The 27,516-nt window shown below is 44.6% G+C and overlaps 1 protein-coding gene and 1 pseudogene across 1 annotated transcript; both read right to left on the reverse strand.

Annotated features, from left to right (window-relative positions):
• Positions 1 to 333: 333 nt before the first annotated feature.
• On the reverse strand, positions 334 to 14,275 carry LOC120059189 (specifically androgen-regulated gene protein-like). Its single transcript, XM_039008048.1, has 4 exons — positions 14,102 to 14,275; positions 7,200 to 7,385; positions 2,614 to 2,791; positions 334 to 2,440 (listed from the first exon to the last, which is right to left on the reverse strand). The coding sequence occupies exons 2-4, from the start codon at positions 7,302 to 7,304 to the stop codon at positions 810 to 812; spliced, it is 1,914 nt and encodes a 637-aa protein (XP_038863976.1). The 5' UTR covers positions 7,305 to 7,385; positions 14,102 to 14,275; the 3' UTR covers positions 334 to 809.
• A 1,069-nt stretch (positions 14,276 to 15,344) lies between these two features.
• LOC120059632 lies at positions 15,345 to 26,768 on the reverse strand (annotated as a pseudogene).
• Between the last annotated feature and the right edge of the window lie 748 nt (positions 26,769 to 27,516).

The following is a 27,516-nucleotide window of genomic DNA, read 5'->3' on the forward strand; positions in this document are numbered from 1 at the left end:
CTTTGCATCTGAGCCGTTGTTGCTCCTAGACATTTCCACTTCACAATAACAGCACTTACAGTTGACCGGGACAGCTCTAGCAGGGCAGAAATTTGACGAACTGACTTGTTAGAAAGGTTGCATCCTATTACGTTGAAAGTCACTGAGATCTTCAGTAAGACCATTCTACTGCCAACGTTTGTCTATGGAGATTGCATGGCGGTGTGTTCGATATTATACACCTGTCAACAGAAAATGGTGTGGCTGAAATAGCCAAATCCACTAATTTGAAGGGGTGTCCACATATTTTTGTATATATTATGAACGAGTTAATGACACACAAACATCCTTACATAAAGTGTATAATATTTTATTTAGAAAATAGACAATGATCAAATTACTGAATGTCAAATTAGATTCACAAATAGCCTAACAAATTTCACGAGGAATGTACATACTGTACTGCAAACTGTAGTTAGAGTAGTATCTCATAGTAGTATGATACTGTAATCATGTTATTCATGAAAGCCAGTCTTAGGGTACATACAGCATTTCTGTGCAGCAAGAAGGCAAAAAGACACTCCCCTCTATAAATATACAGGTTTCTGTAAAGCCAAGCAATCCTTCATCAAACAAATAGTGCTCTCTGCATGTTGCTTCAAAGAAGGCCTTAGGAGAGAGTAATCTTCCCATAAGTTTCAGTGTCCCAGTGACTAAAATATAGAGGGCTTAGTTATACAGAATCCCTATTAAGGACATTCCTCCTCCTCAGACCTCACCCCTCATATGGATTCCATAATGGTGCAGTTTCATTTCCCTTCTCCCTTCCCTCAGTCGCTCAGCAGTCCTAGCTTCTTCAAGGCCTCTCGTCGGTCTTCTCCACGCTTGCTGTTGGGGCAGATCAGCACACTGATACCATGGGAGCGGGGCAGCTTGTTCTGAGACTCCCCATGACCTGGTTGGGGGTGGCAGGCCTCACCTTGAACATTCATGAAGTCTTTCCCAGTCCCTAGGGAGGCCGGGCGGGGTCTAGAGTTACGCTGGTCTCTGGGGGACAAAGGGACACTGGGAACCTGGTTTGCCCTGAGGGAGGCATTGCTGGCCATGTAGCTTCTCTGGCCCATGCTGGAGCGCTCCAGAGTGGCTGATTTGACCCTTATGGGAGGGGGAATATGCTTGGGTGGTGAAGGAGGGGTTGCAAGGGGTGAGAGCAGAGCTTTGGCATTGTCACTGAATTGGATTGGGGCTGGAAGTGGAGCAAGGGTAGTGGCTCGGGCTTGTACTGTGGTAGCTGGGACAGCAACTGCAGCAGGCACTGGGATTGGGGTATGGATAGTGGCTGGGACTGGGCCAGGGGTAGTGGCTGGGGAAGTAGTAGGGATTTGGGCTGGGGCTTGGGTCTGGGTGGCAGCTGGGCTGCGAGGAGAGGGAGTGGGTGCCCATGACTTCCGGGATTTGGGTGAAACTACAGGGCCTGAGTCTCCATCCTCGCCCTTCAGGAGCCCGAGCTTCCGTAGGGCCTCCAAACGCACCTTCTGGGGGTCAATGATCAACCTGTCAAAGGGCAAGGGGAGAGGGGAGCCTGGGTGACTATCTGACTTCTGGGACTTCTGGATGATGTTGGAGGGAAGCCTCTTGGGTTTAGGGGCCACGGCAGGTGGGTTCTTTGTTTCCAGGGCCTCAGGAGTGGGGATGGTTAGGGCCTCTGAGTGGGAGGGTGGTGAGTTGGTACTAACAGGTACAGGCAGATCAACAGGTTTAGAAGGTGGTACCTGTTGGGCTCCAGGCGAGGCTGGTGGAGCTCTCCTGCGTGGTTGCTCCAGCTCACTGTAGGTTAGTGGAACTCTGAGTTCTGCAGGCACTGGAGGTTCACTCTCCTCCTCTGGCTCATCATCCCTGAAGTCTGAGGGAGGGGGAATCAGCTTCAGATCCAGCTCAGAGTGAACCTTAGATTGACGTTTTGCAGACTTGCTGTCTACAGAGACTCCTTTAGGCATGTTGTCCACAGAATTATCTGAGGTGGCTGAGGAAGGGGTCGTGTCCGAGGCAGAAGCTTTTGGGTCTGCAGCTAACTCTGGAGTTTTAGACTCAGTGGACAACTCCAGAGCTTTTGTAATAGTGTCCAACCCAGGAGATTTGATGTCAGTAATCAACTCTGGGGACTTAGGCACAGTTGCTATCTCTGGAGCTTTACGGTCTGTGACTACCTCTGAGACGGTGGGTTCAGTGACTACCCCTGGAGGTTTGAGATCAGTAAATGCCCCTGGGGTATTGAGCTGGGTTGCTACTATTGGGGCTGGGGCTCTGGGCTCAACTGCAGCAGTGGACTGGGTGGCAGAAGCTGGGGCTTTGAGCTGGATACTGGCAAGGCTATTTGCCATTCTTAGTGGTGTAGGCACTATGCAGTTCAGAAAGGACTTCTGATCCCTTCCTGAGTCAGCATGCTGGATTTCTGATACATCTAGAAGGCAAGCAGAAAAAGCAATTATTTTACTGTCAAATTCCCACAAGTTCCTAAGCTTGGCTCGCACAATCATGACCCAAAACCTGGAAACATTTGTTAGTCTCCTGCATGATAAATTCCTGATAAAACAACAACATAGATATGAACAAACAATTTTTGGTGATACACACCCTCCAGTCTGGTCTGTCCCATAGAGAGGTGGCCAGGTTTGGCTGCCAGGTTGCTGAGGTCTGGTTCATCATTTGACAGGCCACTGTCCTCCTCCATCTCCAGGGACTCAATGGTGGACTCCAGAAACATGAGGCACGCCCGCTCCTCAGCAGAGAGGTGCTCCAGACTGTCATCACTCTGCCCCCCCCCCCCCCACACACACATACACACGTAATTAACACAAAGAAGAAACACGGAAACGTAGACAAACTGCAAATGTAGAGAACAAACAGATTCACAATAAAGATACCAATGCAATCAAGTGCTCCTCTTTAATCAAGATTACATAGCTATGTGGAGATGTGTGCCAGGAATGTCTGTGTACACTATATCCTTGTAAATTGTTAGGTGAGGCCTTCAAACTATTTTGCCTGGATTTTCAGTTGTTAATAGTCAGTGTTTATTCAGTCTCTCTGTTGCTTTCAGCTAGGCTGAACATTACATTGAGGCCCAGTGAGACTGGAGACACAGAGATGATCAAAATGACATTTACCTTTTCACACAACACCGATGGAAAGACAATTTACCACAGCACTGCTCCTGGCTAGCTTGTATCCTATACTGCATTGCCGGAGGAATGTATTGCAGTGGATTTCAGTGAGGGGCCTCTGAACAGCTCTGAACTAAACACACTAGGTTCTGATCATCCTCAAAGCGGTCTCTCTCTCTCTCTTTTTTCTCTCTCTCTATTTCTCTCTCTCAGAACAAACATCTGAATCTCTCATCCCAACATGAAACAAGCCCAGCATCCCACTGACTTTTATAATTCTCACCCCCAACATGAAACAAGCCCAGCAGCTCACTCTTATAATCTCTCACCCCCAACATGAAACAAGCCCAGCAGCTCACTGACTCTTACAATCTCTCACCCCCAACATGAAACAAGCCCAGCAGCTCACTGACTCTTACAATCTCTCACCCCCAACATGAAACAAGCCCAGCAGCTCACTGACTCTTACAATCTCTCACCCCCAACATGAAACAAGCCCAGCAGCTCACTGACTCTTACAATCTCTCACCCCCAACATGAAACAAGCCCAGCAGCTCACTCTTACAATCTCTCACCCCCAACATGAAACAAGCCCAGCAGCTCACTCTTATAATATCTCAACGCCAACATGAAACAAGCCCAGCAGCTCACTGACTCTTACAATCTCTCACCCCCAACATGAAACAAGCCCAGCAGCTCACTGACTCTTACAATCTCTCACCCCCAACATGAAACAAGCCCAGCAGCTCACTGACTCTTACAATCTCTCACCCCCAACATGAAACAAGCCCAGCAGCTCACTGACTTTTACAATCTCTCACCCCCAACATGAAACAAGCCCAGCAGCTCACTCTTATAATCTCTCACCCACAACATGAAACAAGCGCAGCAGCTCACTGACTCTTATAATTTCTCACCCCCAACATGAAACAAGCCCAGCAGCTCACTGACTTTTACAATCTCTCACCCCCAACATGAAACAAGCCCAGCAGCTCACTCTTATAATCTCTCACCCACAACATGAAAGAAGCCCAGCAGCTCACTCTTACAATCTCTCACCCCCAACATGAAACAAGCCCAGTAGCTCACTGACTCTTACAATCTCTCACCCCCAACAGGAAACAAGCCCAGCAGCTCACTGACTCTTACAATCTCTCACCCCCAACATGAAACAAGCCCAGCAGCTCACTCTTATAATCTCTCACCCCCCAACATGAAACAAGCCCAGTAGCTCACTCTTACAATTTCTCACCCCCAACATGAAACAAGCCCAGCAGCTCACTCTTATAATATCTCACCCCCAACATGAAACAAGCCCAGCAGCTCACTCTTACAATCTCTCCCCCACAACATGAAACAAGCCCAGCAGCTCACTGACTTTTACAATCTCTCACCCCCAACATGAAACAAGCCCAGCAGCTCACTCTTATAATCTCTCACCCACAACATGAAACAAGCGCAGCAGCTCACTGACTCTTATAATTTCTCACCCCCAACATGAAACAAGCCCAGCAGCTCACTGACTTTTACAATCTCTCACCCCCAACATGAAACAAGCCCAGCAGCTCACTCTTATAATCTCTCACCCACAACATGAAAGAAGCCCAGCAGCTCACTCTTACAATCTCTCACCCCCAACATGAAACAAGCCCAGTAGCTCACTGACTCTTACAATCTCTCACCCCCAACAGGAAACAAGCCCAGCAGCTCACTGACTCTTACAATCTCTCACCCCCAACATGAAACAAGCCCAGCAGCTCACTCTTATAATCTCTCACCCCCCAACATGAAACAAGCCCAGTAGCTCACTCTTACAATTTCTCACCCCCAACATGAAACAAGCCCAGCAGCTCACTCTTATAATATCTCACCCCCAACATGAAACAAGCCCAGCAGCTCACTCTTACAATCTCTCCCCCACAACATGAAACAAGCCCAGCAGCTCACTGACTTTTACAATCTCTCACCCCCAACATGAAACAAGCCCAGCAGCTCACTCTTATAATCTCTCACCCACAACATGAAACAAGCCCAGCAGCTCACTGACTCTTATAATTTCTCACCCCCAACATGAAACAAGCCCAGCAGCTCACTGACTTTTACAATCTCTCACCCCCAACATGAAACAAGCCCAGCAGCTCACTCTTATAATCTCTCACCCACAACATGAAAGAAGCCCAGCAGCTCACTCTTACAATCTCTTCCCCACAACATGAAACAAGCCCAGCAGCTCACTGACTTTTACAATCTCTCACCCCCAACATGAAACAAGCCCAGCAGCTCACTGACTCTTACAATCTCTCACCCCCAACATGAAACAAGCCCAGTAGCTCACTGACTCTTACAATCTCTCACCCCCAACAGGAAACAAGCCCAGCAGCTCACTGACTCTTACAATCTCTCACCCCCAACATGAAACAAGCCCAGCAGCTCACTCTTATAATCTCTCACCCCCCAACATGAAACAAGCCCAGTAGCTCACTCTTACAATCTCTCACCCCCAACATGAAACAAGCCCAGCAGCTCACTCTTATAATCTCTCACCCCCAACATGAAACAAGCCCAGCAGCTCACTCTTACAATCTCTCCCCCACAACATGAAACAAGCCCAGCAGCTCACTGACTTTTACAATCTCTCAGCCCCAACATGAAACAAGCCCAGCAGCTCACTCTTATAATCTCTCACCCACAACATGAAACAAGCCCAGCAGCTCACTGACTCTTATAATTTCTCACCCCCAACATGAAACAAGCCCAGCAGCTCACTGACTTTTACAATCTCTCAGCCCCAACATGAAACAAGCCCAGCAGCTCACTCTTATAATCTCTCACCCACAACATGAAAGAAGCCCAGCAGCTCACTCTTACAATCTCTCCCCCACAACATGAAACAAGCCCAGCAGCTCACTGACTTTTACAATCTCTCACCCCCAACATGAAACAAGCCCAGCAGCTCACTGACTCTTACAATCTCTCACCCCCAACATGAAACAAGCCCAGTAGCTCACTGACTCTTACAATCTCTCACCCCCAACAGGAAACAAGCCCAGCAGCTCACTGACTCTTACAATCTCTCACCCCCAACATGAAACAAGCCCAGCAGCTCACTCTTATAATCTCTCACCCCCCAACATGAAACAAGCCCAGTAGCTCACTCTTACAATCTCTCACCCCCAACATGAAACAAGCCCAGCAGCTCACTCGTATAATCTCTCACCCCCCAACATGAAACAAGCCCAGCAGCTCACTCTTATAATCTCTCACCCCCAACATGAAACAAGCCCAGTAGCTCACTGACTCTTACAATCTCTCACCCCCAACATGAAACAAGCCCAGCAGCTCACTGACTCTTACAATCTCTCAACCCCAACATGAAACAAGCCCAGCAGCTCACTGACTGTTACAATCTCTCACCCCCAACATGAAACAAGCCCAGCAGCTCACTGACTCTTACAATCTCTCACCCCCAACATGAAACAAGCCCAGTAGCTCACTGACTCTTACAATCTCTCACCCCCAACATGAAACAAGCCCAGCAGCTCACTGACTCTTACAATCTCTCACCCCCAACATGAAACAAGCCCAGCAGCTCACTCTTATAATCTCTCAACCCCAACATGAAACAAACCCAGCAGCTCACTGACTCTTATAATTGGGAGACAGTGACTCTGAACCCTATCTACTGTACACTGCGTTCTAGGGAGTTCTTCCTAGCCACTGTGCTTATGCATCTGCATTGCTTGCTCTATGGGGTTTTAAGCTGGGTATCTGCAAAGGGCTTTATAAAATATATTTGATTGATTGAACATGCCGATTTATAATAGTCAATATTGAATCTAAGATGGGAGTGAGAAAGGCCTTTCAATGTTTGACCTTTTGTCATTTAAATCCTTTCTAAAGTATCCCTAAGTGTTTACCACAAAGGCAGCAGGGCAGCACATCAACTAAATAAACTAGAAACTGGTAAAACCATGGTCTCAAACATTTTCCTGGTCAGCGAGTGCTAATAACAGTTGGCTTGAAAAGGGGCAAGGCTAGGGTTATGGCAGCACTCACAAAGCCAGAGTTCATGCTAACCACACTATCACAGCTCCCAGTGCTGTCCATACTGATCAAGGATTCCATGGCAACGCCGCCCGGCCACGTGTCACTCTTCGGCATGGCACAGGGACAGGTGCCAGGGGTTCAGGGGGCCTCTGCTAATTGGCTGAAAGTCACAGATGGGTCCAGATGGGGAAGTAACTGAAAAAAAGAAGGAAGGAGAGAAGAAGTTTTAACGCTCGAGGCAAAAATCATTACATCATCATGATGCTCCATTCAGCAGAGCTTCCCTCGCGGAAATGGTGGTATTTCTCTATTACAGCCCATGGTAAAGACTAGGACACGCATGTTACAAACTCTTATTCATGTTTTTAAACCATGTCTTTTCTTAGCACTGACATTTGATCAGTGATATCATGGTAGAGTTCTACAACAAACAGGCATCCTGTTACACGTCTCGAATACAGTACAGTATATCAGTGTACAGGAGGGACAATAGTTCGCCAGCCAGCAGCTTACAGGCAGGATTATTACATCACCAATACTGTCTCCCTATTTAGCCTCTCTGTGCCCTTATCCAATAGAGGGATACACTGACAAAGCCGTGGACAAAGCTCAAGCAGTGAGCAAAGGACAGCTTATTATTAGCCTTTGAGTCATGCTATATCTTTAAACTGCAAAGGAGCGTTCGGCATATGGCGGAGTCTTGTTGTGGCATGCTCCACAGGGATCGAAGAGGACTAAGATCATTAACCCCATGAGGTTCTTAACCCGGCCACATACTCACTGAAGCTACTAAACCGTACCAAGTGGCACTGTGTGAACCCAATCACCAACATGCCACACCATGTCATGCCACCAACAACCTGTTGACATTTAGGCTTATGTAACAGTATAACTTTAAACCGTCCCCTCGCCCCGACACGGGCGCGAACCAGGGACCCTCTGCACACATCAACAACTGACACCCACGAAGCGTCGTTACCCATCGCTCCACAAAAGCCGCGGCCCTTGCAGAGCAAGGGGCAACACTACTAATAGGTTTCAGAGCAAGTGACGTAACTGATTGAAACGCTACTAGCGCGTACCCGCTAACTAGCTAGCCATTTCACATCCGTTACACTCACCCCCCTTTCAACCTCCTCCTTTTCCGCAGCAACCAGTGATCTGGGTCAACAGCATCAATGTAACAGTATAACTTTACGTCTGCCCTCGCCCCGACACGGGCGCGAACCAGGGACCCTCTGCACACATCAACAACGGTCGCCCACGAAGCGTCGTTACCCATCGCTCCACAAAAGCCGCGGCCCTTGCAGAGCAAGGGGAAACCCTACTAATAGGTTTCAGAGCAAGTGACGTAACTGATTGAAACGCTACTAGCGCGTACCCGCTAACTAGCTAGCCATTTCACATCCGTTACACTTACACTGTAGTTAAAATACTGTAGATGTACTAGTGGTGACAAATATGCATAGCAGGGATTTTTGGGCAGTTTTATTAGAACAAAACATATCAAATTACATTTTACCATCAGTTACTATTCAGTTTGCTGTCATTAATTTTATCCAGGCATAGGCCTATACTGTAGTTCAACACATTCAAATGGTTCAGTGTCAATGGCAACTGTGTTTTATTACCCTCTATCATTTGATTACACATACAGAAGCAGAGAGGAACAGTAATGATAGTGAATTTCCATTGAAGTCATTGTAAAATGCGTCATTGGTCCATCATTAACTCGATTTCCAAACACCCAGACATCAAAAAGGCACTCAATGCTGCTGAATTGCATGGGGTTAGGTTTGGGACACTTAGGCCTATGTCATTTTGATTACACAAATATAAGCAATTGCCAAATATCGCCCCACCCAACGATATCACATTTAGACGTCATAAGGTCCAAATTAACAAAATGCTCTGTTCTGTAGCTGTGAAGTTATTTAACAAGGGAGTTGCAAGTGAAAGTTTTCCTTTCAGCCCCTCACCTGGATGGTTCCAATAAACAGAATTCTCCTTTGCTTTTCAGAATGACATGTATCTGAGTCTACCTGCAGCTTTAGCAAGTCAATAACAATGGAAATATGGGCATGTTGACAGTAGCAAAACATGTGGGTCAATATAGGCCACACAGTACGGTGTTGGCAACAACAAATAGTGGGCTTTCTAGTTCAGTATCCCAGGGCACCCTCCTTCCCATTTAGTCTAGTGCTCATATTTAGACCTACTTCCTGCCCCACCCAAACAAGACATAATAATACTATGAGCAAAAGACAGAGAGAAAATGTCCCAGAACCTGCCCCTCCCTAGTCTGGATACCAGTCATTTAGCTAACATTCCACTCCTGTCAAGGACACGGAGTACAAAATAGCTGAACAGAGACGGCAACCAGGCTTGCACCTCCCAGTGAGTCCCAGCCTACGCACCTACAGGGTTGTAGTGGGAGAGACAACCTCACTACACCAACCTCAAAGCTTTAATACACCTAGGAATGTGACTTTGCCTGCTTCCTAGAAAACATGTTTTGTCGTTTAACTAACCGCCCTGGCTGGTGCCCTATGCTCTGACATACACTCTTAGAAAAAAAGGATTCCAAAAGGGTTCTTCGGCTGTCCCCATAGGAGGACCCATATTGGTTTGATTATATTTGTCCTAGCCTACCATGCAAAGACACTGTTGATTTATTTTCCCTGGTTGACACAGAAATACTCAGGAAAGTGATATCCCAAGTTAAGCCTTGTACCTGCCTTCTCGATCCTATCCAACCACCTTCAAAACAGTTTCTAATTGCAAATCTGAAGAAGTGCAAGCTATTGTTAATGACTCCCTGTTCACAGGCAATTTCCCACTGCACTAAAACATGGAATCTAGATTCTTCAGCTCTTAGCAAATGTCGGCCAATCTCTAACCTTCCATTCAAGAAATTGGTTTTCAAACAGCTAAATACAGTGCCAACTGTATTTTTGAAAAATTCCAATCTGTTTTTCGGGCCACCACAGCAGAGACAGCCTAAGTTCAAGTCGTAAATGAGCCAACACAGATGCCAAACAGCTCTGTCCTTGTACTCTTGGATTTAAGTGCTGCATTCGACACTGTTGACCATGATGTGCTTCTGGACAGACTGGAGAGGTGGGTTGGCCTCTCCGGTCCAGTTCTAAATTGGTTTAGGACCTATTTAACTGGTCGAGAGTTTTTTTTGTCACCCTTGGTGAACACAACTCGAAGAAAATTCATATCACATGGGGCATTCCACAAGGTTCGATTTTGGGTCCGGTACTGTTCAGTTGGTATATGTTACCCCTTGGCAGCTTTATTAGTAAGTACAACATAGATTTTCGCTGCTACGCAGACGATACACAGCTTTACATTTCTGTGTCACCAGAGGATTTTAGCTCCACAGATAAATGATTAGACTGTATTAGTGATTTAAATTAGGGATGCACCGATATGACATTTTTGGCCGATACGCGATATTTTCCTTGCCAAAAAAATGCCGATACCGATACCCGATATTTAACATTTGAGCGGCCTTTTAAGCATTCTAGTACAGTTAAATAGTTGAAACACACACACAGATCAAAAAGTTATTTTGTTGGCATTTACGTATGTCCTCATTACCAGTAAAAAATATTCAAAACATATTTCTTACACTTACTTGCTGTGCTGTTTCGTTGTTCATTTGTTCAGTCTCAACCAGGATTTCATCATTCATGTAAAGCAGTGAAGTTTCAGCTCTGTCTGTCCGTGGCCTCTCTTCCTCATGCGCACTGTCACTGTGTCCATTTCCATCTTGTTCAGCTGTGTCATTTCACGTAAACCCTGTTTCTTGTCTGCATCGAAGTAGCGGTCCTTGTACCTAGCATCGAGCATGGTGGCGACACAGTAAAGAGGCTCAGAGAGAACGCCACCGAATCGCTTGTTCACAGCCTCTTGTAAAGTACTTTTGCAAGTTTTAACTCCACGGTCTGTGTCGGCAGTTTTGTTGAGCAGGAGCTTCAATGCCATGACAGAGGGTATCACGTCTGCTGCAGATGCAGTTGAAGAGCTTATTTCTCGAGTCAGTTGTTCGAATGGAGCTAGCTAGTGTGTTCATGTTTCAAAGTTTCAAAGTCTCAAATGCCATTGAAATGGCAGCAGCGGTATGGGAACCATCACATTCTTGAGCATGCAATACGGCTTTCCTCAGTATGAAATCCTCGTCGACCCACTGTGCTGTCAGACTCCGCATGCTCATGGGGCTGACATCGCTGGTCCAAATGTCAGTCGTGAAGCTAATAGCAGTGCAAGTAGCTCAGGGATGTGCGTTTTAACAATACTGTGTAACTCCGGTAGGGCAACAAAAATAGCGCCTACTTGGTAGTGTGTACCAGGGCTTGAGGTGCTCGAACAGTCGACGAAAGCCAACATCATCCATGACAGAGAGCGGTTGATTGTCAAGGGCAATATAAACACAACATGCAACAATTTCAAGGCTTTTACTGAGTTACAGTTCATATAAGGAAATCAGTCAATTGAAATAAATTCATTCGGCCCTAATCTATGGATTTCACATGACTGGGAATAAAGTGATGCATCTGTTGGTCACAGATACCTTAATGAAAAGGTAGGGGCGTTGATCAGAAAACCAGTCAGTATCTGGTGTGACCACCATTTTCCTCATGCAGCAAGACACATCTCCTTCACATATAGTTGATCAGGCTGTTGATTGTGGCCTATGGAATGTTGTCCCACTCCTCTTTAATGGCTGTGCGAAGTTGCTGTATATTGGCCGGAACTCGAACACGCAGTTGTACACATTGATCCAGAACATCCCAAACATGCTCAATTGGTGACATGTCTGGTGAGTATAAAGGCCATATAAAGAACTGGGACATTAAAAGTATAAAGAACTGGGACATTTTCAGCTTCCAGGAATGGTGTACAGATCCTTGCGACATGGGGTGTGCATTATCATGCTGAAGCATGAGGTGATGGCGGCAGATGAATGGCACGACAATGGGCCTTAGGATCTCGTCACGGTATCTCTGTACATTCAAATTGCCATAGATTAAAATGCAATTGTGTTCATCACAACGCCACCATGTGCCACTCTGTTCACAACGTTGACATCAGCAAACCACTCGCCCACACAATGCCATACACGTGGTTTGCGGTTGTGAGGCCGATTGGACGCACTGCCAAATCCTCTAAAACAACGTTGGAGGCGGCTTATAAGAGCAATTAACATTAATTTATCTGGCAACAGCTCTGGTGCACATTCCTGCATCAGCATGCCAATTGCATGCTCCCTCAAAACTTGAGACATCTTTGGCATTGTGTTGTGTGACAAAACTGCATATTTTAGAGTGGACTTTTATTGTCCCCAGCACAAGGTGCACTTGAGTAATGATCATGCTGTTTAAAAAGCTTGTTGATATGCCACACCTGTCAGGTGGATGGATTAGCTTGGCAAAGGAGAAATCCTCACTAACAGGGATGTAACAAATTTGTGCACAAATTTGAGAGAAATAAGCTTTTTGTGCATATGGAGCATTTCTGGGATCTTTTATTTAAGCTCATGAAACCAACACTTTACATGTTTTGTTTATATTTTTGTTCAGTATAGAATCCTCTGGGGAAAAGGGTTGTCCATCGACCCAAAAAGGGTCCTTCAAAGGGTTCACTAGATAGCAACTTTTTTTCTAAGACTGTACCTTTGTGCATTTCAGGTAAATTACAAAGCAGAAGGGGAAATATCTGATCAGGTGCAGTGTGAATGAAAGGGGTAGCACGGTGTCCACTGTCTGGCCTGCTCTTCCATGCACTTTGAACTGCAGGAAAGCCTTGGGATTCAGGAAGGGGATTGCCTTAGGTTCCATTTCAATGAGTGACAGTGATCTTATTGTGGCGATAAAAGAGGCCAAAGAGAGAAATGTGAAGTATGTGTCCTGTGACATGAAGGACAGGCTGAGCAAAAACATTGTTCACCCCTGCTGCTATCTCTTCAAAAATATATTTGATCTCAAAAAGACTAACCTGGATATGTAATGGTTAAGTAAAGAACTAGTTAATCATTTACAGTAAATAAAGGTTCATAACAGACATTCACACCATGTTGTGCAACTCGCAACCTGCACAGAGTACATGCATGAAGAAATATTCCATTAATGTTTAGCTTGGCAGTTGGCACTCAGTTAGTCTGCACCATTACAATGTCAATGTCCAGGCTTTGGGAATAGTTTTATTGATTGGCAAACATTGAAATCTCAAGTACGCATTGGCACATATCACTAATCTATAGTCCACACTAGAGCTTGCCTTTTGGTCTGGCCCCCATATGACATAACAGTGATTATGGTGTTGAATTGTGTCAATCATCTTTCTTGTGGAAAACTTTCCCACAGTACACCTATCTGGTTCTATCTCTCCCATAATTAACCAACTGAATGGCAACTCAGTGCTTTTATGTTGTCTTCCAGGGTGGTGTCTCAACAATAGCAGTGAACCATAAGATAACATGACCACAGCAGTGTGAACGAACATCTGTGTCAGTCAGTCTTCTTGATGAGAGAGATATATCCCATGGCAGGCCCCTGATATCATGACAGCCGTGTAAAACATATTATATATAGTAGCCTAGGCTCTTTTACGCCTCTGTATAGATAGGCACATCCACAACGGGGCCAATAGTCGAACTTTGGTCGTAATAATATAAAAACAACTGTACAGTAACATTTCCTGTTCCATTACCAATACTAGTGTATCCTCAGACTGTGTATAATCTACACATCGCATAGGATTCTAACGAAACATACACCTGTTGTTTACGAAGCATGTGACAAATACAATTTGATTTGATGTGACAATTCATGCTTGAAAGCATAAAAACTTAGAGGAAAAATACTTCAAAAGAGAATAAAAGTATAAAAAGTGAAACGTACCTGAGAGCAGTAGAATAATACTATTCCCTGTCCACAAAGTGCGTTTGCACTCAAAGAAACGTGCTATCGTCACAATTATCCAAACCTATTGAAATACAATACTGGTTTTCGGTGAAACTATGCAATAAGCCTTTACTAAAGCAGTGCCAAAGACTGGCAGTCGTTATTGAATTCCAGGTGAGCGCGCGAGGCTCACTTTGTCCCGCCCCCTAATATCTTTGTGACCAATCAGCACATGTTTGATCTATCGTGTTTCTGGAAGAGCCAATGGGGTAACAGAGGAATCCCCCACATTTCAAATCGAATTATGATTCTGTTAATGAACCAAAACTATAATACAATTTTAAATTGGGAACCTGGATTCATAATTGTAATTTTCTTATATCTTGTTCAAATCATTGTTGAAATTGTTTTAGGAATTATATAGATTTTTATTGCACGCACATATCATTTGATGCAGTATAGATTCTCTGCAACACACATGAACTGCAATGAATTTTCCATTGCATATCTCACTCACATTGCTGCCATTCCAAAAATAGCATGCCGATTTGATCAAATCTTGTGATGACATGTCTTTTCTGAGACTGAAAGCAGGTTGACGTCTTTAGCATATCTATGAAAATCCTAGCTTTGCATAGTATTTCCATTGGAACAAACAGTGATGCCATCTCATATTTGCATGATGATGATGACTGTTGTCCTGGCTCTACCCGAAATAGACACTGATAGTTAATGATGCTGTTCCGTCCATGAATAGAGGTGCCTGTTAATGAGTCTGATATGAGGAGTGAGGTATATGTTATGTGTTTGCATACCTGTTCCTCAAATATTGAAAATCAATGTTTGTCTTGGCATTGTGCAACCTGAATTTCCACTTATTATTAAGTATCAACAAACACATATCAAGCATTTTGCAAGAGTGCTTTAATAAAGCCATGGTAAACAGAGAGATCTCTTCGGGGAAATAGTGGTATGGCATTGTTAGCCATGTTGACATTAGGCCCAGCCAGCCAGTCACTAATTAACTAGAGTGAAGACGTGTGCTTCTATAAGTGGTTCAATTTTAGAGCTATGAATCCCTAGTTCTGAAAGCAGCTGACTTGACAAGCAGCCACACTCATGTTTGATACAAGGTTATGAAGCGTACTACTACACACTACAAGGCTGATCATTTTGTCCATTGTTAAACAAATTACCAGCTGTCACGAGAATTTTCAATCCCAATGATAATAACTGACAATCAGTAGCTCTGACCAATCCCCGAGATCTGTAAGACCATGGGTTTAATAATAATTAGTCAGACTCAGCTTATGCAAAAAGATAGTACAGTTTATTCACGAGAACGCTCTGAAGTCCATTATAAAGACATCCATTTTATAGCTGCGCACATACTTCCACACAAACAGTAGATATCCTACGCACATACATACACACAAACAGTAGGTGAGTTTTATCCTTCTCCATAGTTCTCACCACTGTGTATCACTACCCAGCCGACAGTTCCATTCCCCCGAGATTAGGGGAACCTTGAGAATTACTCCCTATGCTATCATAAGTTTTCTCAGAGGCCTAGCCAGGTCGGTCCAAACACAGATTAATTGTTCTCAGTTTTTTTCTTCGGCACACACATACAAGTTCAAATCCTAAACTATGCCTTGCTCAGACAGTCTGTGTTTTTCCACTATACAGATACATTGTTTAATCTAATTCTGACTAAAACTACACACATCATCAGATTATAATTTTATGATTCTAATCAATTTCATACAATTATAAGGTTTCAGAGTGGAATTATTTAATCATTATCTGTCAACATTTAAATTATTTTATCACCAGCAAATAGGCTAATAGAAACAAAAACATGTACTATACATATGATTTTTTGTTGTTTTGTTGTATTTTGTGTATCAAATAATGAATAACATATATGAGATGTTTTATTGACATGTCTCATGGTGCACCCTGCTGTTCCATAATAGCACGTATTTCCACACACTATTTACCATTCATTTTTATTGGGCACAGCATAATCTGAAACACAACCAAAACAAACTGCAAATCCACCTAACAAGTTTGTTGAGTCACAAGCTTAATGTAGTCACTGCATACTACTATGGGAATATGGGATCAAATACTACAATTTTGGCTTCTTTAATACACATAAGTAAAGTTGCCCAAACACTTATGACAACTTCAAAAAGGAGGACTAGATACATAAAGTGCTTTCATTTCTAAACGGTAGAACATATGTTTGAAAATACCCTCAAATAAAAGGTGACATTCTGTATTGTCGCCTCGTGAAACATTTGATCTCAAATTCAAAATGCTGGAGTATAAAGCCAAATTACAAGTTTCAGCTTCACTGTCCAAATAAATACGTAGAGGAGTGTATACACAATTCACTTACAAAGTTTAGGCAATTATTACTGGCCATATAACAAGTCTCATTAAATAACAACAGAGCAGTGCAAAGCTTGCTTGTTCAATTAGTTCTGGATTTCTTCATTTTCCTTTTTGAAAAACAGTGACCATCATTCACTTCTTTTCATCTCCAGCAGAGATGGTATAACCATAATATGGTATGATGGTGGTTTGAGTACAGCTGTATCAAGACTGTTGATTCCATCTCTAAAGATGAGTTGCTCTGTTCTGTCTCTGGAAGAGAAATAAAAAAACATGGCATTCTTCTCCTTACGATATGAGTAGCACTGGACAGGAATGATTGAGTACAAGCCACAATGATACAATAGGGACAAAGTAAACATAAATTCTAACATACTTACCGGTACCTTTGGCAGCAGAGTAAGTAGGTCCATAAAATGGAGGAAAGCCTAGAACAACACATTGACACAGGTTCTATCGGCCACTAATTACATTGTTGATAAAGATGTTAAACATTAAAGATAGTCATCCTGTAAACGTGAAGATATGTCCATGTTAGACCATTCGCCACCTGAAGAGGGCAGCCTTATTGCAGCAATCATTGTATTAGTTCAACTAATATACATCACTCCAAGTACAGAAATGAACACTACCCAAACACTTTTTCTGCATCTGTAACCACCATTCTCTACTTCTAACCCCATCTCACCTGTGCGTTTCCACTTCCACATGCCAAAGACAATAAAGGATAGGCCCCCAATCAAAATGAATACCATTGCCACCACCGGGACGACTGCAAGGGTGGAAACGCTATCTGGGCCTAGTATCAGGATCTGTCAATAAATACAAACAGTATTATAATACTTGTATTTATTATTGGAACAACTTTGTAATTTGTAACCTCTAACAGAGGTGAACTAGTATGGGTACCAGTCTTTTTAGCCAACACTCCACTTGCAAGTCCTATCAAAGACTTTGGCAAATGACAGGAGAGGAATGTAAAGGCTGAACAGAGATGGCAACCAGGCTAGAGGTGGACCATAGTGGTTGCTAAATAGCACATAATCTGATGATATCTCAGGGCACCCCTTGGTTTTTCGTTTTACCCCAACTGACATCCAACTTGTTGTCCAGACAGATGAGTGGCAGTACAGGTGTAATGATGTCTCTCCCTCTCTCTCTCAGCTCCTGGGCATTGATTGTCAGATTCATCCTCAGCTGCTACAGCCTGTCTCCATTGGGCAGCAGCTGCCCACCTGTGAGATCATGCTCTGCCACTGGCTGGCCATTTCTCAGCAGGGTTAGGTTGATGTGGCATGGGTAGAAACCAAAAGCTTGTCCCCTCCAGAATCTAGGTTTGTTTTCTGAATGATTCTAACTCTGGGATGCACTGAGGAGGAGGAAGAAATGTGTATCAATGGATCCACTGTAGATTTGCTCCTGTTGTATTCCTATTTTTATTTTTTTACACATGGAATAACAATAGACAATGGTATGTCCACAAACCTCTTCTCATCACAAGCATCTCCCCTTTTTTCAGGTAGTCTTTTAATGTTTTAATGCAAATGGGGAGGTGAACCTTTTCCAAGGCCCATTTGAATGTACTGTGGCCTATGTTGATTAAACGCAAGTTCAGGCCACTTAGGATGGTACTGCAGTTTGTTGAAGTTCAGAGCACCATCAAATCCATTGAAAGATTCCTTTATCATGATTTGGCCCTGCTTGTCGTTGTCCATCAATTCACAACCACAACGTCTCTGATTAACAAATATTCCGGGAATAAATTAGGGAGTAAAAGTAAAGAACAAATATTTGAGGCAAAAGTTCTAGATTTCCAGCTAGTCGGAAACGGAGAAAAATCTGTTTATTACAGTTTGCTCACCTGATGTGTAGTTCCCCTCTACGGGATCGGTGTCTCTATACCGGGACGGTTGTTGCTAACGTGCGCTAATGTGACTAGAATGACATTGTAAGTAACAGCCAACTTTCCAGGACATAGACTTGTTTTATATGGGCAGAGAGCTTAAATTCTTGTTAATCTAACTGAAGTGTCCAATTTACAGTAGCTATTACAGTGAAAATACCATGCTATTGTTTGAGGAGAGTGCACAACAACACAAAGCTTTTATCACAGCAACTGGTTTCATACATTCACCCTGAAGGTAAATAATGTACTTACATTCAGTAATCTTGCTCTGATTTGTCATCCTGAGGGTCCCAGAGATAAAATGTAGCATAGTTTTTCTTTGATAAAATCCATTTTTATATTCAAGTGTAGGAACTGGGTTCTACAGTTTGAACCCCTGCTGTGTCTCCTACATTAATTTCACTACAGGCAGTTAGATTTGGGTATGTCATTTTAGGCAAAACATTTTTTTTAAAGGGTTAGATCCTTATTATCCTCATGATGAGGAACACGTCCCATAACGTAATCTGAGCTACTCCTTCAAACGCTTCATCTGAGTTCCCATCTGTCTTAGAGATACATATCCATGCATTGGAATCATAGTAGCCCATCTGAACATGATCTAGTATCGACAACACAGGATTCAGGAAAGTACAGTTGAAGTCGGAAGTTTACGTACACCTTAGCCAAATACATTTAAACTCAGTTTTTCACAATTCCTGACATGTAATCCTAGTAGAAATTCCCTGTCTTAGGTCAGTTAGGATCACCACTTTATTTTAAGAATGTGAAATGTCAGAATAATAGTAGAGGGAATGATTTATTTCAGCTTTTATTTCTTTCATCACATTCCCAGTGGGTCAGAAGTTTACATACACTCAATTAGTATTTGGTAGCATTGCCTTTAAATTGTTTAATTTGGGTCAAATGTTTCAGGTAGCCTTCCACAAGCTTCCCACAATAAGTTGGGTGAATTTTGGCCCATTCCTCCTGACAGAGTTGGTGTAACTGAGTCAGGTTTATAGGCCTCGTTGCTCGCACACGCTTTTTCAGTTCTGCCCACACATTTTCTATAGGATTGAGGTTAGGGCTTTGTGATGGCCACTCCAATACCTTGATTTTGTTGTCCTTAAGCCATTTTGCCACAACTTTGGAAGTATGCTTGGGGTCATTTTCCATTTGCGACCAAGCTTTAACTTCCTGACTAATGTCTTGAGATGTTGCTTCCATATATCCACATAATTTTACTGCCTCATGACACCATCTATTTTGTGAAGTGCACCAGTCCCTCCTGCAGCAAAGCACCCCCACAACATGATGCTGCTACCCCGTGCTTCATGGTTGGGATGGTGTTCTTCGGCTTGCAAGCCTCCCCCTTTTTCCTCCAAACATAACGATGGTCATTATGGCCAAACAGTTATATTTTTGTTTCATCAGATCAGAGAACATTTCTCCAAAAAGTACAATCTTTGTCCCCATGTGCTGTTGCAAACCGTAGTCAGCCTTTTTTATGGCGGTTTTGGAGCAGTGGCTTCTTCCTTGCTGACTGGCCTTTCAGGTTATGTCGATATAGGACTCGTTTTACTGTGGATATAGACACATTTGTACCTGTTTCCTCCAGCATCTTCACAAGATCCTTTGCTGTGGTTCTGGTATTGATTTGCACTTTCCGCACCAAAGTACGTTCATCTCTAGGAGACAGAACACGTCTCCTTCCTGAGCGGTATGATGGCTGCGTGGTCCCATGGTTTTTATACTTGCGTACTATTGTTTGTAAAGATGAACGTGGTACTTTCAGGCATTTGGAAATTGCTCCCAAGGATGAACCAGACTTGTGGAGGTCTTCTTCTACAACTTCTTTTCTGAGGTCTTGGCTGATTTCTTTTGATTTTCCCATGATGTCAAGCAAAGAGGCACTGAGTTTGAAGGTAGGCTTTGAAATACATCCACAGGTACACCTCCAATTGACTCAAATGATGTCAATTAGCCAATCAGAAGCTTCTAAAGCCATGACATCCTTTTCTGGAATTTTCCAAGCTGTTTAAAGGCACTGTCAACTTAGTGCATGTAAACTTCTGACCCACTGGAATTGTGATAGTGAATTATAATTGAAATAATCTGTCTGTAAACAATTGTCGGAAAAATTACTTGTGTCATGCACAAAGTAGGTGTCCGAACTGATTTGCTAAAACTATAGTTTGTTAACAAGAAATTTGTGGAAAGGTTAAAAAACAAGTTTTAATGACTCCAACCTAAGTGTATGTAAGCTTCCGACTTCAACTGTATGTCTCTCCAAGTATGTGTGTTGCCATTGTAGCAGTGTGATGTTGTTCCCCTAGATTACGCACCAAATTGCACACAAGGACCAATTCAAATAGGCCAGGTCAAGAGGGGATGTTAATAATTTGATAATAATAATAATAATTCAGTGTAATTTTTTATTTAATTACAGCTGCATAGCTAATGTTTTTATTTGGTGTACAAACACTTGTAAAAGTTTTGTATATTTTGGTTTGGCCCATCGCGGGTTATCTGTATTTCCATACCCCTTTATCGTTCTCTTTTGCTTGACCTTCGGCTAGCAAGGTATGTTGTCCTTGGCTCCGAAACTGTTTCATATACAACCGTCATAAGGTTATACAATGTACTGTTTTGCAACCATAAGTTTGTTATAGTGTGGACAGTGTAGGAATTTATGTTAACCAGTTTCACAGAGTTCACTGACTGGGGTATCTGTTGTAACTTGTGAGTACTTGTGACAGTGGTTGAGTGAGTGTCCATGTGCTCGCGCAGGTGCCCGAGAGCTGTGACTGCGCCAAGGGTAACATGTGTGTTGTCTCTTCGTGTGCAGGTATGTCTTTTATTTTGTCAGAATTATGTTCTGTATAGTTTTACTTGTATGGTGTGCTGTTGTGCAGCGAGTGTGTGCACGCAGCACCTGTTAATTCCTTTTGGCGCTCTTTTGCTTGACCTTCGGCTAGCAAGGTGCCCGAGAGCTGTGACTGCGCCAAGGGTAACATGTGTGTTGTCTCTTCGTGTGCAGGGCAAATAAAAAGATTTCAACGAGCAGACCTTCAGTTGTGGCAGCGTCCTAATTAAAATTACACAACGCAGAACGAACCACGCTACAAACTGGTGCCGCGACCTGCCGACTGGTTAGCTCAAGCTGACCACCGGAGCTGTGCATGTGGAGGAGATGCGCGACCCGCGCATGCGCATTTGTTGATGGTTTGCTATAAGTGAATGTATACTGTAAATAGTGAAGGTGAATGTAGCATATTCACTAGATAATTGTATTGGTGTTTATTTGCATGTTTTGAGGGAATTTGTTTATTGCATTTTTTTTGTATTTGTATGCAGTAAATTACATTGTAGTTTAGTTCTCTATTGAGCCATGGAAGACTCTCAAGTCCATAAGATGAGTTATGCTGGGGATTTTGGTGTGGTTAGTGTGGGTAGAGGGAGGGGTGTCCATGCATTTACACCATTGGTACAGTCAGCTCCTGGGAGTAGAGTGGCTGCTAGTCCTGAGTTTACAAGCACTGGGAGGGGTAGGCTGTTTACTCCACCTGACCAGGGTATCCCACCTCTGTTGCTTGATGTACCATCGTCCCCAGTCCTCAGTAATAATGGGACACCGAGTCAGCTTAGTGACCTTATTAAGCAGATTGGTTCAGAGATAGGAGAATCTATCAGAGCGAGTTTACTGCAGCCTGGGGCTTCAAGTCTTTCTCCTGCCCATTCCCCTGACCAATCCCAGCAGTTTCCCCTGCCTGAACAATGTGGGTCAACTTTTATTGATGCGTCCAAGCTGAATCTGGTTGTGAAGTCAGAGGTTAGTGCTCCACCTTTCTTCAGGGGTGATGGCTCAGATAAGTACTCTGTCCTGGAGTGGGAGGAGCTAATGGGAGTCTACCTAGAGAAGAGGGGTTACACTGGGTCTGAGAATGTTGGGGAGGTGATGTCTAGGCTCATGGGGAGGGCACGGGATGTGACCAAAGTCTGGATGCGTAACAACCCTGTTGTCACAGATGTTAAGGCAGTGTTCAGTGTTCTCAAGCAACACTTTGGGGATACTGTCTACTCAGGTATGCCATTAGCTGATTTCTATTCAATGAGACCATATGCTAATGAGGGTTCACTAGATTTCTGGATTAGGCTTAACAAAGCTGCAGAGGCAGCTGAACAGTACCTTGTAAGTGAGGGTAGAACCTTGCCCAATCAGTGCTCAGAGTTGGCAGTCATGTTTGTACGCAACTGTCCTGATAAAGAGTTGGCCCAAGTGTTCAAATGCAAACCCCTTCGTGACTGGACAGCCAGTGAGGTACAGGATCGTTTGGATGAACTGTTAAGGGAGCGTAAAGCATGTAGAACACAACTTTCACAGCAGGTGGCTGCTGTCTTCGACTCCCCCCAGGAGGAAGTGGATCCTGAGAGCAGACCTAATGTGTCATCTTTTTCTCGATGTGGCCGTGAACCAGAACAGGCCCAATCTGTATCTGAGGGTGGGACATTAGAGAAAGTTTTGAGTATGCTAGTGTAACAGTATAACTTTAAACCGTCCCCTCGCCCCGACACGGGCGCGAACCAGGGACCCTCTGCACACATCAACAACTGACACCCACGAAGCGTCGTTACCCATCGCTCCACAAAAGCCGCGGCCCTTGCAGAGCAAGGGGCACACTACATCTAGGTTTCAGAGCAAGTGACGTAACTGATTGAAACGCTACTAGCGCGTAACCGCTAACTAGCTAGCCATTTCACATCCGTTACACTCACCCCCCTTTCAACCTCCTCCTTTTTCCACAGCAACCAGTGATCCGGGTCAACAGCATCAATGTAACAGTATAACTTTAAACCGTCCCCTCGCCCCGACACGGGCGCGAACCAGGGACCCTCTGCACACATCAACAACGGTCGCCCACGAAGCATCGTTACCCATCGCTCCACAAAGGCCACGGCCCTTGCAGAGCAAGGGGCAACACTACTAATAGGTTTCAGAGCAAGTGACGTAACTGATTGAAACGCTACTAGCGCGTACCCGCTAACTAGCTAGCCATTTCACATCCGTTACACTCACCCCCCTTTCAACCTCCTCCTTTTCCGCAGCAACCAGTGATCCGGGTCAACAGCATCAATGTTACAGTATAACTTTACGTCGTCCCCTCGCCCCGACACGGGCGCGAACCAGGGACCCTCTGCACACATCAACAACGGTCGCCCACGAAGCATCGTTACCCATCGCTCCACAAAGGCCACGGCCCTTGCAGAGCAAGGGGCACACTACATCTAGGTTTCAGAGCAAGTGACGTAACTGATTGAAACGCTACTAGCGCGTACCCGCTAACTAGCTAGCCATTTCACATCCGTTACACTAGAGAAGGCTCTTGTCAGCAATACTCAGTCTGTGAACAGAGGGCCCCGTAAACAGTTCCCCAAACGTGAGTGTGAGTGCGCTGTCTGTGGAAGCACTAATCACTGGACCAAAGCTCACTGTCAGATGCACCAGCTGTGTTTCAAGTGCTTCTCTCCTGGCCACATGAGCTTTGACTGTAGTGAGACTGGGAAGCGAAAGAGCCCTGTATGTGGACAGACTGGCAGGTCTCAGGAAAACTAGAAAGCCTCCATTCTGAGGAGGGCAATGTGAGGCAGTCTAATTTTTCCTCCACTGATGATGATATCCAATCTGTTTATTCTTATTTTTGTGAGTCAGTACCCAAGAACAACACAGTAATTTTTCAGAACACAATGAGAATTTCTCAGAATGACAGTTTGTTTTACACCACCGTGCTAGTACAGGATAAAGTTGAGCTGAAGGGGATGTTAGATAGTGGGTCCATGGCTACTACTCTGCGCGCAGATATTGTACCTCGGTTGAGGGAGGCAGGAGTGGTAGAGGGGAACTTTCTAGCTCCTTCAGACATCATACTGGTGGGTTGTGGTGGGACGCAAACTAGCCCAGTGGGCATGTGTGACTTGAAACTACAGCTTTATGGCTTCAGTTATGTAGTCCCAGTGCTTATTGTAGATGGGCAGGTTGATGAACTCATTGTTGGCACTAACGTGTTGAAGTCTCTGATTAGACAGTTCAAATCAAATGACAGCTACTGGCGGGTGGTGGGTACGCCAGGTCCCTCTGGCCAGTGTGAGGACAGCCAGTTCCTGCGCCTCCTATCAAATCTGGAGAGATGGAGAGGAGACTCCATCCCAGATAAAGTGGGCACCATTAAGTTGAAGAGGGCAGTAACGCTCCAACCCATGAGTGAGCATCTGGTGTGGGACCGCTTACCCCCAAAGACAAAACTCTCTGTGGGCAGTACTGTTGTTGTCGAGCCCAGCACGTCTCGTTGTGTGAATCGACACATACTAGTAGGGAGAGTAGTTACGCCTCTGTGGGGGGATGGATGGCTCCCTGTGAAGATTGTGAATCCAACAACTTCGCCAGTTACCCTGAGACGAAATGCTAAAGTGGCAGATGTTTACCCTTGTATTGCATTGGAGGATTTTGATGATGTCAAGCAGCAAGCTGCTTACCAGAACGTGGCAAAAGTACAATGTGACAGCTCACATGGCAGTCTTACAGCCAAGAGTTCAGTTGGTGGCAGTGTAGTTCATGGCAACAGTACACTGAGCAATCTTGGACTTCAAGGCCTGTCTGTTGAGGAGTGTCCAGTCTCACAGTTCTGGAAAGACAAACTTGTCGGTTTAATTGAGAAGTATGACACGGTGTTCTCTAGACATAGCCTGGATTGTGGAGAGGCAAAAGAGTTCTGCCATCGCATACGGCTGACTGATGACCGCCCATTTCGATTACCTTATCGTAGGCTTTCTCCAGCTGATTACCAAAAACTCAGGGAAACACTGGATGATATGGAGGAAAAGGAAATCGTCAGAAAATCCAGCAGCGAGTATGCCTCACCATTGGTGCTGGTATGGAAAAAGAATGGGGACTTGCGTCTATGTACTGACTTTAGGTGGTTAAACGCCCGCACAGTGAAGGATGCTCATCCCCTGCCTCATCAGGCTGATGTACTGGCGGCGCTGGGAGGTAATGCCTTCTTCAGCACAATGGACTTGACATCTGGGTACTACAATGTGCCACTGCATGAAGAGGATAAGAAATACACTGCATTTTCCTCTCCTTTAGGTCTGCACGAGTACAATCGTTTGCCTCAGGGCCTTTGCAACAGCCCAGCTACTTTTATGAGAATGATGCTGACCATCTTTGGGGACCAAAACTTTCTAAGTCTCCTTTGCTATTTGGATGATCTGATGGTTTTTGCTAAGACGGAGGAAGAGAGTCTGCAGAGACTTGAGATGGTTTTCCAGCGGTTGCAGGAGCACAATCTTAAACTGTCTCCGTCTAAGTGCAAGTTTTTGAGGAGGTCTGTTAAGTTTTTGGGCCACATCATTTCTCAGGAGGGCGTAGCCACTGATCCTGCTAAGGTTCAAACCATTTTGAATGTGACTGAGAGTGAGATGATGGAAGCTGATGGTGTCACTCCGTCTCCTAGCAAAATCCGTTCTTTCCTTGGTATGGTAGTATACTATCAACACTACATTGAGAATTGTTCCATGGTTGCTAGGCCATTGTTTCAGCTGACTACAGGTCAGAAGAAGCCTAGGAGAGGCAAGGGCAGAAAGAGGCCTGGTCCCTCTCGCAGGCTCACTGCTGCAGACTGGACTGCCGAATGTCAACTCGCTTTTGAAGCTTTGAAAGCAGCACTAGTTGACCAGGCACTGCTGGCTCATCCAGATTTTTCTCAGCCATTTTTGCTTTCTGTTGATGCATCTACTAGTGGTTTGGGAGCTGTACTATCCCAAGTGCAAGATGGGAAGGCCATAGCCAGGCCAATAGCTTTTGCTAGTAAATCTCTTAATCATGCACAATCCAAGTATCCTGCTCACCGGCTGGAATTTCTAGCCATGAAATGGGCCATTCATGATAAGTTCAGCCATTGGCTGCGAGGGCATAAGTTTACGGTGTGGACCAACAACAATCCACTCAAATATATTCTTACAAAGCCGAGACTTGATGCATGTGAGCAGAGATGGGTTGCAAAGCTGGCACCTTTTGATTTTGATATCCAGTACATACCAGGGCCCAAGAATGTCGTTGCTGATGCTTTGAGCAGAGAGCCATTTGTCCGCTCCAAAGTTCTGCACCGACTGACAAGAATTCCATATGATGTCCTGCTGGAGGAAGCCAGAGGTCTTCGACTGGATGATGTACAAGACATGTTCCGTCTCTCCTGTGAGCAGCCCGAGGCTGGCTGTGGAACGTCTATGGCTCCTGGGAGTGAGTTGAGTAGAGCTGGAGACGATGTCAGTGGGTTGGTTTCCTGTGAAGAGGTGTCTGCTGTCCTCCATGCCCATCGCCGATGGGATGATGGTGCCACAGTGAGGGCCGTTTCACATGTGCAGCACCTTGAGAAGTTGATGTCCATGGGTCAGAGCCCTTTACCTGTCCTTACACACAAGGAGCTGTATGATAACCAGTCACTGGATCCTATCATCAGCAGAGTCATGTTCTTTGTAGATAGAGGCCGGCGCCCATCTAGGAGAGAGCGAGTCTTTGAAGCTAAAGAAACAGTTTATACTCTAAGACAGTGGGGGAAACTCACCACGCGGTTAGGGATTCTGTATCGTGTCTCAAAACACCCAGTGAGTAAGAAGAAAATATTCCAGTATGTCGTACCTGTGTCTTTGAGAGGCCTTGTGTTGAAGGGAGTTCATGATGATGCTGGTCATCAGGGTCAGCAGCGCACATTGTGGCTCACGAGACAGCGGTTTTACTGGGAATCTATGGAGAAGGATGTCAAGGAGTACGTGGCCCACTGTAAGAGATGTGTGTTGAGTAAAGCACCTGAGCCTGAAGCAAGAGCTCCACTTGTCTCCATTGTGACAACGGCACCTTTAGAACTTGTGTGTATTGATTTCTGGACTGCAGAAGATTCAAACAACAAGTCTATTGATGTGTTAGTAGTGACTGATCACTTTACTAAGCTGGCCTGTGCGTATCCATGTCCAAACCAGTCTGCTAAGACTGTTGCTCGTGTTCTCTGGAATAATTTCTTCTGCATTTATGGGTTCGCTGATTGCATCCATTCTGACAGGGGTGCTA

This window comes from Salvelinus namaycush, chromosome 14, assembly GCF_016432855.1.
Source record: "Salvelinus namaycush isolate Seneca chromosome 14, SaNama_1.0, whole genome shotgun sequence".
Lineage (NCBI taxonomy): Eukaryota > Metazoa > Chordata > Actinopteri > Salmoniformes > Salmonidae > Salvelinus > Salvelinus namaycush.